This window comes from Tamandua tetradactyla, chromosome 16 (genome assembly GCF_023851605.1).
Source record: "Tamandua tetradactyla isolate mTamTet1 chromosome 16, mTamTet1.pri, whole genome shotgun sequence".
NCBI lineage: Eukaryota > Metazoa > Chordata > Mammalia > Pilosa > Myrmecophagidae > Tamandua > Tamandua tetradactyla.
This window is the reverse complement of record NC_135342.1, coordinates 4318459-4332285: the sequence shown is the minus strand read 5'-3', so window position 1 is coordinate 4332285 and position 13827 is coordinate 4318459. Positions and strand designations below refer to the sequence as shown.

At 49.3% G+C, this 13827-nt stretch overlaps 1 protein-coding gene across 1 annotated transcript; it reads right to left on the bottom strand.

Annotated features, from left to right (window-relative positions):
• Positions 1-9236: 9236 nt before the first annotated feature.
• UBE2S (ubiquitin conjugating enzyme E2 S) lies at positions 9237-13586 on the bottom strand. The gene is made up of 4 exons (XM_077130719.1): positions 13394-13586; positions 12729-12876; positions 11502-11692; positions 9237-9691 (listed from the first exon to the last, which is right to left on the bottom strand). The coding sequence occupies exons 1-4, from the start codon at positions 13394-13396 to the stop codon at positions 9377-9379; spliced, it is 657 nt and encodes a 218-aa protein (XP_076986834.1). The 5' UTR covers positions 13397-13586; the 3' UTR covers positions 9237-9376.
• Between the last annotated feature and the right edge of the window lie 241 nt (positions 13587-13827).

Below are 13827 nucleotides of genomic sequence, written 5' to 3'. Positions count from 1 at the left end.
GGCGCCAAGCGCAGGAGGCTCGGTCCTGTGCTGGGGCGCTCCCAAGAAGGGGAGCACTGTCCCTGCGCCCTTGGGGTGGGACTGCCCGCGGGAGCTGCTTAGGACTGCTTCTCCTGGCCCCTGCCACCCAACAGCAAATAGGAACTGAGAATCTGGGTGTAAAAGTGTGCAGAAGAAAACATTCCTTAAATCAGGAACTGAAGACCACACGGTGGAATCTGGGGTTTAATGAGTAGGGTGTCAGGGTTAGGTACGATAGGGTGGAGGGGAGTGACCGGTTGGCTTATGGCCCTGAGATCTCGCACTAACTTGGTAGGTTCCAGTTGGCTTTTTAATGGGCAGGATGGGGTTTTACAACAGGACCTGCAGGAGATGAGAAGCCCTGCCTTTAAGAATTTTAGGATGTGAGGTTGGCTGCCTTTACTACCCTCCTGCTTAAGGGGATGCTGTCTTTTTCTGGGAAACAGTAATTCCTTTCTGTACTGATTACAACAGGAGGGGCGTGAATTGTCTTCCCAGGCAGTTCTGTTTCCCAGACTTTGGGATTCACTTGGTTTTTTAACTCAGAGGGGAGGGATGGGACTCTAGAGTGTTTTCCACCCCAGCTAGCACCATACTTAAGACCACAGTATTTTCAGTGGGGCCTGCAGGCTCTTGCTTTGGCAGACAGCCTATTATTTGGCTTTGGGCACCTAATGCCTTAGTATCTCCCTTCCTAGAAGCAGGGGGGGACACTCTGCTATTATTAGAAATGGATGACGTAGAAGAATACTAGGGCTCCGCAGGGGAGAGGTGGGTGAAGGCTGGAGCCCAAGACGTCCCGTCCATTCCCACTATGGGACAGGAAAGAGGAGAGGAAGCCAGGGTGAGAGGTGAAGACAGAGTATGTGGCTCCTGTATCAATTAAAACATTAGTGGTGTCACCCACCACATCAGGGGTCACCCAAGGCTCAACAAAACTGGTGTTCTTCGCTGAGATCCAGGGAGCCATTGGCCCTGGGCGCTTTCTGTCCACTTCGGGGTGGCCAACAGAACCTTTGGAGGGGCCTCACCGCCCCCCCCCTTGGGGGCTCAGCGCACTCTTGGCCCTGGTGTCCAGCCTTCCTGTGCTGTGGACAGGGTCCAGGGGGCCCTCTCTGTCCTTGGGGCCCTTCTCGCCTCCAGTGCCCCGACTCTCCATGTCAGCGACCAGCTGCAGGCGGCCTGTGGCCAGGGTGGCCCTGCGGTGGCTGCTATGCCCCTGGGAGACCTGTGAGCTTGCGGGGCTCTGGGCCCTCCTTGCCCTCTCCTCCCCTGCAGTCCTGGCTCGGTGAGTAAAGACAGACAAGGCAGTACTCATGAGGTCATCCGCAGGTGTGTGGGGCCCTGAGGACAACTTTTCTGTTTTCTCCTTATGTCTGAAGCTAGCTGGCCTATAAAGTGGGTTTTTAATCTGATTTGCCTTTCCTTGGGGTAAGGGTATACAAAGGTATAATTTTCATGGCCTCTGGTAGCCCCCCTTGGGCAGAGCAGGGCTTTCCTTGTCCTCTGAGTTATGCTCTGTAGCAAGTTGTAATTTACAGGCCTGATAGTACCTTGTTTTCGTACCCTCTGTAAGGCAGTAAGGTTTGGTCCCTTGCATCAAGATACTGCTGCCCTCTTTTTTTTTTTTTTTTTTTTTTAATTTTAGCTATAAGATAACATATATACAAAGCAAAGAAAGAAAAAAAAAATAGTTTTCAAAGCTCTTTTCAACAAGTAGTTACAGGACAGATCCCAGAGTTTGTCATGGGCTACCTACCATACCATCCTCTCACATTTTTCCTTCTTGCTGCTCCAGAACACAGGAGGCTAGAAGGAATTTTTTTTTTTAATTACACAATCGGCTTTTTTCCCCTCTTTTGTGAAAAATAACATACATACAAAAGCAATAAATTACAAGCACATCGCAACAATTAGTTTTAGAAGAGATCACAGAGTTTGAAATGGGTTACAGTTTCACAATTTTAGCTTTTTTCTTCTAGCTGCTCTAAGATACTGGAGACAAAAAGAAATATTAGTATAATGATTCAGCAGTCACACTCATTTGTTAAACCCGACCTTCTCTGTATATCTCCACCTCACCTTTGATCTTTCTCCCACTCTTTAGGGGTATTTGGGCTGTGCCCATTCTAACTTTTTCATGTTGGAAGAAGCTGTCAATAATATGGAGTAGGGGGATGAAACTATCTGATGTACTGAAGAGGCTGGCCCCTCTGCATTTCAGGACTTATCTGGTCCAGGGATCCATCTGGAGGTTGTAGGTTTCTGGAAAGTTACAAATGAGTATGACTCCTGAATCATTATACTACTATTTCTTTTTAGTCTCCAGTATCTTAGAGCAGCTAGAAGTAAAAACCTAAAATTGTAGAATTGTAACCCATGCCAAATGCTGAAATCTATTCCACAACTAATTGTTGCACTGTGCTTTGAAATTTATTGCTTTTTTGTGTATATGTTAGTTTTCATAAAAAGGAAAAAAATCTGTTGTGATGATAAATGCACAGCTATATGATGTATTGTGAACCATTGACTATACACTTTGGATGATTACATGGTGTGTGCATATATAATACATATCAATAAAAAATTTTAACCTGAGGTATATTATATATGAACCTATAATAATCCAAGATTTGGGATCAGTGGTTTGCAGTATCATTGTATAACTCTGTATTCATCACAATAGATTTTTGAACATTTCATTACTCAAAAAGAAAATAAAAGTAAAAAAGAACACCCTCCCCCCCCAAAAAAAATCATTCCTGCCAATCCTAAAAAAACATCTAGGGCATTATATAACATTCTACAAACGTTCCATGCAATGGGGTAACTTTCCAGAAACCTACAACCTCTGGTTGGGTCCCTGGACCAGTTAAGTCCTGAAGTGCAGAGGGGCCATCCTCTCCAGTGCATCAGATAGTTCCATCCCCTATCCCGTGTTCCAACGTGAAAAAAAGTAAGGTAGGGTTCAGCAAATGAGTATGACTGCTGAATCATTATATTGATATTTCTTTTTGTCTCCAGTATCTTAGTGCAGCTATAAGTAAAAACCTAAACTTGGGGAATTGTAACCCATCCCAAACTCTGAAATCTGTTCTGCAACTAATTTTTGTGATGTGCTTTAAAATTTATTTCTGTTTTGTGTATATGTTATTTTTCACAAAAAAGAAAAAATATATTCTTAGGTTTAGCTATAGCATAGTAATCAGTTATCAATTCAGGGATGGCCAGCTAGTGTTCTAACAGGAAACCCACATTCCAGAGAAGAAAGCTAGAGTTTATTCTGTTTTCTGTATATCAAGATCAATAACCTACTCCTTGCTAATTAGAATGTCAGAAAGTCAGAAACAAATCTCTGGTGTTTAATAGTATTCATAGCATAATTAATGTTACATATTGGAAATTAAAACTATGAAATTAGAAGTTAAAAAAAAAAAAAAGACAATGAGGAAAGCAGGAGCAAGTATAATAGAGGCAAGTGAGAAAAAGATAAGAAAAAATGGCCAGGAGGATCGACAGGACTCAGTATCAATCTGTATAACTTACGGAATGCAGATTTTGAGGCCCTGGATCTTACATGGAAGGTGAGCTCTCCTCGCTGGCTCGCCAAAAAGATGTACCTGGAGCTCTGCTGACACTAGAGCCAAGACCCATTGCAACTTTGGAGTCTTGCCATGAGAAAGAATTCAGGGACAAGAAGTCAGGTAGCAGTAAGTAGTAAAGTTTATTGAAAGGCTGGTATACATTAAAGAAATTAGTGCGGACATGCTCAAGAGAGAGATGCACTGAGTAGCATGGGTTAGCTTTTATTTTTATAATTTTTTTAATTGTGAAATATAGTATATATACAAAAAAAGCAAAAAAAAAAAATTAAGTGTATTTTAACAAGTAGTTATAGGACAGATTTCAAAGTTCCACAATTTTAGGTTTTTCTTTCTAGCTGCTCCAAGACAATAGAGACTAAAAAGAAGTATCAGTATAATGATTCAGCAGTCATATATTCATTTGTCAAATCCTAACTTCTCTGTTGCAACTCTTCCTTCTCCTTTTATCATTCTCCCAATCTTTAGGGATTATTTGGGCTATGACCATTCTAACTTTTTCATGTTGAAAAGGGGTGTTGACAATATAGGATGGGGGATGGAATTAGTTGCTGTTTTTGGAGAGGCTGGCTCCTCTGGGTTTCAGGACTTATCTGGCCTAGGAAACATCTTAAGGTTTTAGGTTTCTGGAAAATAAACTTAGTGCATGAAACTGTCATAGAATCAAAGATAGAATACTAGGTGTTCTTTAGAGTTAATAGGCAATAAGCAATATGTAGCTGAACCTTCATAAAAGTAGTTTACAGAATAGCCTCTCAACTCTATTTGAACCCTCTTAGCCACTGATACCTTATTTTTTTTCATTTGTCTTACCCCTTTTGTTCAGGAAGGCATTGTCGATCCCATGGTACCAGGGCCAGGGTCATTCCTGGGAGTCGTGTCCCACGTTGTCAAGGAGACTTTCCACTCTGACTGCCACGCCCCGTGGGGGGGAAGGTTAATGATGTTTCTTGTCGAGTAAGGGTTGGCTTGTTTTATAAGGAAGTCTTGCTAGCAATGATTTTCCATTTTGACCATTGAACACCGGGTCTCTTCTTTATTTGGGGAAAGCATAACTCTTCGTGCTTGTGGAGCCCCGTCATGTACACAGAAGTTTGTTTTGGACACGTAGTGTAACAATCTTTATGACCACCAGGCCTTCTGTTATTAACTAAGAGTCTGTTTGGGGCTGTGATTTTACAAGCTTCATGGCTTGGGGAGTTTTGGGTCTTTGGGGGAAATTTTTGTCCTAGGGAGTTTAGGTATGCCTTAACTTGGAGCTTGGGTAGGAAACCGGGGAGCACGGCCTCAATGCCCTGTTCTGTCCTGCCTCATTGGTGTCACCACCCTTCTTTTTAAATTTTAGCCATTCTGTGAGCATGAAGCCATCAGGACCTGAGGTTTTCTTTATAAGAAGGATTTTAATTACAAATTCATAGTCTTTAATCGGCATAGGCCATTCAGAATTTCTAATTCTTCTGTCAGTTTTGATAATTTGTGTTTCTCATGCAATTTGTCCTTTTCATATGTTTTTAAATTTATCACCAGTGAATTGTCCATGACATTCCCCCTCACTTTTTTATAATGTCTGTTGAATCCATAGTGATATCCCCACCCATTTATTGCTGATACTAGTAAATTGTATTTTCTCTTTTTCCTTGCTCAGAATAGTTAGAATTTTATTGCTTTTCTCAGAGAACCAGCTTTGGGTATCATCAGTTTTCTCTGTTTTCCTCTTTTTAAACATTTCATTCATTTCTGCTTTTTATGTCCTTCCTTTACTTACTTTGGATTTAAATCTCTCTCTACCTTTTTAATCTGGAATCTTATTTCTTTTTCTTTTCTTTCTTTCTTTTGGAATCTTATTTCGTTGACTTTAAGCCTTTCTTCTTTTTAACATAAGCATTTAAATCTAAAATTTCCCTCTAAACACTGCTTTAGAAAATCCACACATTTTGGTATGTGTGCTTTTAATATAATGCAGGTAAAAATATTTTCTAATCTCCTTCATAATTTATTTTCTGATCCACAGATTACTAAGAAGTGAGTTGCTAAATTCCACATTTTTGGAACACTTTGTGTGTGTGTATATATATATATATACACACAATATATACAGAAACACAGGGCTTGAGATTCTTGGACTATCCTAGTGATACGAATTTGATCTGAAAATCTGCACCCTTTCTCAGTTGGGTTTTCTTCCCTCCATCTTTTTCTTGTTGCTTGTGTTTTGGTCAATCCCAAGTCCACTTGGAATCTTGTTCCCCTGGAGGCAGGGTGAAGGGGTGTAGGTTAAGTTCTGGTTCACCCTTTTCCTGGGAGTTATCACTGGGGGAGAGGTGTTCTAGCTGAAGGTGGGCAAATTCCTTCAGAGCAAAAGCTGCCTTTTAATTTTCCACTTAGATTTCTTTGCAGATTTGGTCTGGATATTCTTTATGATCTTGTCAAATAGTTAGTGCTCTTGGGGTGTTGATTTAGCATTTTTGGTTGTTTTTTGTTTTTTTTTTTCTAACAAGCTTCTTGATCCAGCTAACCTAAGCTCGTTAACTGAATGGGAAGAATCCATTATTTTTAATTTTTGAACTATATTAATATTTCAACTGTTCAGAACTATATTACAATTTAAATGTAATGAGTAATGGTAAACAAATTGCTCATTCATATTCTTTGCCCATTTTTTTTCAGAAAAATTAGCTGTTTGTCATATCCGTATTGCATATAGTTTCCCCAGGTTTGCCATTCTCTTTATACTACATTTCATGACATTCTTTCTTCTCAGAAATTTACCTTTTCCTATGTAGCTTTTTTTTTTTAGAGGTAGGTGACTATAGTTATCTGATGCTGTGTAATAAATTACCCTAAAACCTTGTGGCTTAAAATAGCAAGTGCTTATTATTTCAGTGTCTGGAGTCTAGGGGCAGCCTAAGTGGGGCTCTGGTTCCTGGAATCTCCTGCCGAGAAGTTGGTCAGGGCTGCAGATAGTTTGGCCGGTGCTGGAGAAGCCAGTTCCACGATGACGCGTGCGCATGGCTGACTACTTCATCGTAGCTCGAGTGGCCTCAAGGTGTGGCAGGAGCCATGCCGTCTCCCATGCCATCGTCTCAGAAGTCGTACGCTTCATTTCCTCGGTATCATTGTGGCTGTGCATTGCGGGAGGGACATCCTGGAGTACATTTCAGTTTTTATTTTGTCCAGAAAGGTTCTTCCATATCTATTGAGTATGTTGTCCGAAAAAATTATCCACGGTTTCTGTGACCTGGTAGTGCTTTTTACGTTACTGAATATTTCAAACATGGTGTACATGACAAAGATCTATGTACCCACAAAGCTTGAGGGAAAACAGCACATGAAATGCATGGAAATAAAGGGTGGGGTGTAGTGTTAGATTAGGAAAGACTTGAACCAAAACCAAATGCAAGTCCTGGCCTTTGAATCCTGATTTGAGCAAATTAACAGAGAAAAACAGGGCAATCAGGGAAATTTGAGCCCTAATTTAGTTTTAGAGGATATTAAGGATTATGGTTGCTTACGATGTGATAATGATATCAAGAGTTTTTAAGGAGAAAGTTCTTTTTTAGAAACATGGAAGTATTTAGGGGTGAGACGATGCTTCAGGGATTTGCTTGAAAATGCTAAAGCAAAAATTAGGTGTGGCACACACAAAGCAATTAAGATACAATACTGGCAGTTGTTGAGTTTGGGGTAGGCCTGAGATTTAATATTCTCTTAAATTGCTTTGAAAACCTCTTAAAAATAGAGTTAATGCTCCCTCAGTATCAGCCTCTTTGCCCCTCTCCTGCATTTTGTTCACTCACGTTACTGCAAAAGTAAAAATCCCTAAATGGCAAACAACACTGGTTTGCCTGGTTTTCCGCCCTACCTAGATGGAATCCTACTCTACTCTTCTGTGGTTTTAGTCCCCTCAGTACTTGGGTAGGTGAGTAAATCCTTGTTGAATTGATGTAAATTACCCTGACGATTGAGAGAATGATCAAATGAGAGGGAGGAGGTGTAACTGAGAAGTTAGGACCTAATAACTGACTGTGACTACTGAATCATGACAGATTTTTTTTAGTTTCTAGTGTGTTAGACTAGCTAGAAAGAAACACCTGAATTGTTGAACTGTAATCTAGTAGCCTTGATCTTTGATAATGATTGTATAACTATATAGCTTTCATTGTGTGACGTGTGATTGTAAAAACCTTGCAATGGACACACCTCTTTCCAGTGTATGGGTAGATGAGTCATGAAGTAAAGACAAGGCATGGAAAAAAAGTAAAAAAACCAAATACGCCAATGAACAGTCTTCACAAGCCTCTGCTCACGCACGTGAAACCATCTGGAATTCACTGTTGAACTGTTGGGTATGCAATAGAAATTGCTAGAATTGCTCTTCCAAACGAATGCCCCAGTTTACAGTCCTGTCCATACCCGTGCCGCCAGCTGGTGTCAGAAACCTCATTCTTACCAACGTGGCCAGTTGAAACCGTCTCTGTGCTTTAACCTGGGCTTCCAGGGGGGTGTGACTGGAGGCTCATTTACTGGCCGTTCTGCTAGGTCCTGTCATTTGCACGTTCGGCTGAATTGTTCTCATTGATCTGTACAGGTCTTTATGTATTCAGGATACATAACCTGTTGATTGTCTTTGGCTCTTTCTGGTTGATGTCCAGCCAGCCTGTCTTTAGGGATCAGCACAGAACTTGGCACGGAGGGAATGTCGTGGCCAGCCAGCCTTCTCCCACTTCTCCCTGGCCTGTGCCCACCTCTATCCCCACACCTCTGGGAGCCCCACACTGGTCCAGCATATTGTGCCCTCACCCCTCCAACAGGCCAGCGGGGATGGGCCCCCACTATGCTCAGCCAGAGGCAACACTCTTGGCTGAGCCTTCCCGAAGCAGGCAGAGCCTGTGAACAGGACTAGACGCCACTCCTGTGACTGGGTCTTCACTAGTTAACTTTGAGGAGGGCCTCACTTAAAAAGATGCATTTGGAAGACATCTGACCCTTATGTCAGATTCAAAGCTTTAGAGGGTCATGGAGAAGGGCACATGCAGGTCCTAGGAACCCAGGACCACCCCAGGCCTGTCTTACATCCACAGGGAACTGAACCTACAACTGTGTGAAAGAGGATTCCTCTCCAGGAAGGGGTGCAGCCCAGCTGTCACCTGGACCTTAGCCTGGAACCCTAAGCTGACCATGCGCCCTGACCCAGAGACACCAGAAGAGGGATGTGGTTTCAAACCACTGTGTGATTTGGGCCTGGGTGCTGGTGTAGGACCAGGTAGCCAAGACCCCACACTTGTCCTGGGCAGGCGAAGGACCTGGGCCTGCCATATCCTGAGAGCCAAGGGAGGACCCACCCTGGGCTACAGAGAGCTGGCCTGGGGCCCCACAGGGAAGGGCAGCACCCCTTAACCCATTTTTAGATCAGAGCTCTAGGGCAGCACCCTTAGCCCATTTTTAGATCAGAGCTTTCCAGAGGGGGACTATGATTTCCTCACCATTGCCTGGGGCAGACAAGGTGGCCTGTTAGAACGCTGGACCTGGTCAGTTAGGTGGAGGTGATGTAGGAGTGTCACAGGCCAGTGTGGAAGGTGCAAAGGTCCTGGGGAGTTCACCATGCACAGCAGCCACTTTTCCAACTTTATTTAGAAAAACAAATCCAGGTCCCAGTGCCCCCATTCCCTCCCCCCACCCCAAGCCATAATTTAAATAACTTAGAGACAAAGTTGGAGGGACAGGCGGGGGAGGGGGAGGGGAAGGGGAGCCCACTACAGCCGCCGCAGTGCCCTCTTCTTGTCCGTCTTTTTCTTCGCTGCCAGCTTCTTATCACGCTCACCTGCATGCTTCTTGGCCATAGGCCCCTCAGCCCCTCCTGGGCCGCCAGGGGCCAAGGGGTCTGTGGAGGAGGCTGCAGCCGCACCTGCCAGAGCCCGGTCGGTCTCGGGCCCAGCACCACCCGCGTGGATCTCTGTGAGCAGGCGTGCACGCGCCGCGTACTCCGCGTAGTCCTCCAGCAGCAGGCGGCCCGCCTCCTCGTTGAGCGCAGACTCGGGGTTGGGGTGGATCAGCAGGCACTTGATGGTCTGTGGGGAGAAGGCCGGGCGGTCAGGGAGGGGCCACCCCACTGCCAGTCTTGGGGCTCTGCCCTGGTTCCGGCCCACAGTTCCCCGACGCCCCTCCCCCAACTGCCAGCACTGTCTCTGTAAAGGGGAACATAGGACCCCTGGTCTCGGTCTGTCCTTACCTGGTGCCCAGAGCCCAGAGCCACAACAGGCCTGAAGCTGGGCCTGGGGAACCACGGACGGCCATGTGCAGTGGGCCAGCCGGGACCAAGGTTCAAGCTGCCGCTTCCCAGAGCCCTGCTGGGGCGATGGAGAAGGCCCTCCCTCTCCTCCCAGCGGGCTGAGTACTTGTCCCAGCCCTGGTGTGGGTTTTGTGGCTCTCAACTTGCCTCTGTGCGGCTCAGGGTGGGTGAGTGATGGGACTGGAGTGCCAAGGACAGATTAGGGGCTCATCTGAGCTGGGTCCCCTGGGCCCTGACCCCCAGGAGTCAAAGCTTCCACAGGAGCCCTGGCTCGGAGCAGAGGCTCGGGCCTGCGGTGGATGCGCACAAGAGGAGGCAGCGCACCGCGAGGGGTGACTGCTGGAGTGCTAGCCTGCCACATGGGGCCCGCATTTGATTCCCAGCCCATGCACCTCCCCTCAAAAACCCAGCACACAAAAATACCCCAAGACAACAAGAGGCAGTGGGACACAGGGAGCCTAGAGGCCTGAGGAATACCCCTCTGGAAAGGAGGCCCCCGGGGCAGGGGGGACTGGAAGCCAGGCCCCCAGCAACTCTGGGGGAACTCTGTGAAGAGCTACAGCCACTCGACCTCACCAGCCTACGAAACGGCAACAGCACCCAGGGCTGGGGAGGCTGCAAATGCCACCAGCGCTGATGGGAACCCAGAGGGCAGCCCTGGCTCAGTCCCAATTATAATGTCCACGCCGCTGGGTGAGACCTGCTCCCCACTCCAGCTCCCTCTGGGTTCATCTCTGAGGCAGGTCCAGAACTGCCCACAGGCACTGCTGGAGCTCCTCTTGCGACCTCATCCCCAACATCCTCTGGCCGCCACCCCTGTGCAGGGAGGGGAGGGGGAGCAGGAGGGGAGCGGCTGTGCCCTGCAGGAAAACCCGATGCCCCTCCTCCTACCAACCCCTCTGGCACCTGCCCCCAGCACTGGCCAGACATTGCATCTTTCGATTATTTTTTCTTTTAAAGCTGAGTAGCTGGGGAACAAGATCAGCAGTGACCTAAATGCTTCCAGTGGGCTGGGTCTGCTGATGTAGCGCCCAGGATTTCACAATATCAGCACGACTGACATGCGGGCCAGGCAATGCTTTGCTGTGGGGCCAACCTGGGCACCACAGGACGCTCCTAGAAGATGAAGCACCCACACACCCTGCCAGCCATGACCAAGCCATCTCCAGATATCACCCAGTGTCCCTAGAGACAAAACCGCCCCTGGCTGAGAACTGCCGATCTAAAAAACATTTTGGAATTGGATGGTAGTGATGGCTGCATAAACCTTTGCACAGATGAACCACCTCTGAACTGTACACTTTAAATGATGAAATTCAAGGCATGTGGGTTATATCTTTGAAAACTAAGAGGAGAGAGCCCCAACCAGCTACATGGCTTGGACCCGAGGAAAAGTGACTTGCACCAACGCCCAGCAACGCTGGCTGCCCGGACCCAGCTTTTCCAGAAAACTGGAAACCTGGACTGTTATGTGGAAAACCCCAGCTCTCTTGCAGTTCACTTAAAAAGAGAACAAAAAGCTTAGTGGTTCAGACCAATATCACTGAGATGTGCAGGGGGCTGGGACATGGGTCACCCCTGGAACTCACCAGCAGCACGTGCCGGATGCCCAGCTCCGCCGTCCAGTCCCTCTTCAGTACGTTGACGCAGATCTCACCGTTGGCACCCACGTTGGGGTGGAAGATCTTGGTCAGGAAGTAGCCCTTGGGTGGGGAGGCAGGGAATTCCTTCCCCAGCAGGAGTTTCATGCGGAACAGGCCTCCGGCATAGGGGGTGCCCTCTGGGGGGGAGAGGGCGGGGTCAGGGCTCCTGGCACCAGCCAGACACTGGAGCCCGTCCCTCCAAGGCTGTGCCCTCCTCTGCACAACCAGCCCAACTACCAGGGTCTGGCTGTGATACACACAGCCCTGTGCCTCCTTCACCCGGCTCCTGGGGCCCCCAGGAAATGGGCGCTCCACCGCCCCAGCCCTGGATGCTTTGCTCCTCCTTGTGGGTGACCATCCGGTCTTATGCTGTTCCCACACCTGCGCACCCACCTGTCTTCCCAGAAGCCCGGCAGGCAAGTGCTTAGACACACTGCTTGAGATCAGCACCTGCATCCCCCTCAGTTTCCCCCACTTGCTCAGGCACTTTCTGGACCCACAGCACTGTCCCTCAACCCAGCCAGCAAGCCTGGCTGCCGACTGCTGGTTTTCTCCTGACCCTGATCCCGTTGCCCTGCTGCACTCCAAGCCTTGTGCACTCTCTGCAACGTCACCTGCTGCCTCCTGGTGAGCTCCCTCCCATTCCTGCTCTTGGAACATTACGGGATACTTCGTAGAAACCCAGGTAAGAGTAACTAACAGGAAAGTAGTCCTGTGTGCACACTCGCCTGTGATCACTTGTCCCCATCCCCTACCCCTGCTGGGCCTGGCTTCTTCCTGCCATGTCCCCAAGGCCGAATGCTGACCGCAAGGCAGTGACATCACCCAACTCACGCTTCAGGGCTTTGCTCCCATCATCACTCATCCTTCCCCTACTCTGTACCCACCTATATCCTTCAGCTCACAGAGAAACCACATTTCACAGCCCCACTGCAATCTTAGGTAAGGCCACATTCTCCCAGCAAACAGGGTTGTTGTCAGCACTCAAAGAAAGGTGCATGACGATCCGCCATCTGCCGGGTCCTGTCCTCCCACCCCCGACTGAACACCACAGAAGCAAGTGCTGTGTCTGTCCTGTCCCAGCTTCGCCCCCACAATTGGCACATGTCCACCTAACAAATGGATGCCTCCTAATCACAGGTCCCAAGGACCCCTCTGGCTCCCAACACTCACCAGGGCCCTCGATGGTGACCTGCAGGTCGGTGAGATCCTCCTCGTTGGGGAAGACCTTTATGCCATCAGGGGGGTCCGCAGTTAGCGTGGTCACCTCCTTGTAGACCAGGCGAAGGATATGGGGGGGCAGGTTCTCCACGTTGGAGTTCTGGGCACCGACCGGAAGGGGAAGTGAACGGCGGGCAGGACCCGGGATCCCAGGCCGCGCTGGTCCTCAGAATGTCCAAGGCCCAGGGGTTCCCAGACCCCCATGCCGGATGCTCCCCACCCCCATCCCAGGCTGACCTCCCACAGGAAAAGGGGCCAAATCTAGAGATCTTCCGGTAGGCTCCATCTTCCCAGAAGCCTCCGGAGCCCCTCGAAGGCCCGCACCGACCCGTGGTTCTAGGTGGGCCCGAGGCCTCCTCCCCACCCAGCCTTGGAGGACCGGCCTCCGGGCGTCAGAGCAGGCCTGCCGAAGGCAGCGGGGCGCCCTTGCTTGCCGGTGACACCCACGGCCCGGCTGCGGGGCGCCGGGGGCCCTCTCATCCCGCGGCACACTCGGGCCCTCCCCACCCCCGGGGCCCTTCGCCGGCCCGGAACTCTGGAGCAGGCCTGCAGGTCGCTCCGGCCGGCCGCCCGCGCGAGGCTCCTCAGGCTCCGCCTCCACCTCCGCGGGGGCTCACCATGGCTGCGGCCGGCCGGGGGCGGGTCCCCCCGGCCCCCTTCCTGCGCTCCTCGGGCCGCCGGCCGGGGCGGGGGGCCCAACTGCTGCCGCTGCGGCCCTAGCGAGGCGCCGGCGGCTCCGCTCCGCTCCCCGCTGCCTCCGACGCCGCCCCGCTCCGCACCCGAAGCTCTGCCCGCCCCACTGCCCGGCCGCACTAAGCCCGTCGCGCGCGCAACACGGCGCTTTTATATCAGACAGCAGGCCACGCCCCCTCCGGCCCGCGACGCCGCGTCTCGACCCGTGACGTTAGCACGCACATTCCTCGGCCTTCGACGCCCTCACCGCCTCCCTCCAACAACTGCGGGGAGCGAACAGAGAGGTTGGGGAGGGGGCCGCGCGCCGGCCGGCCAATGGGGATGCGCGGGTTCTGGGAGGGAAGCCCGGAGGAGGGAG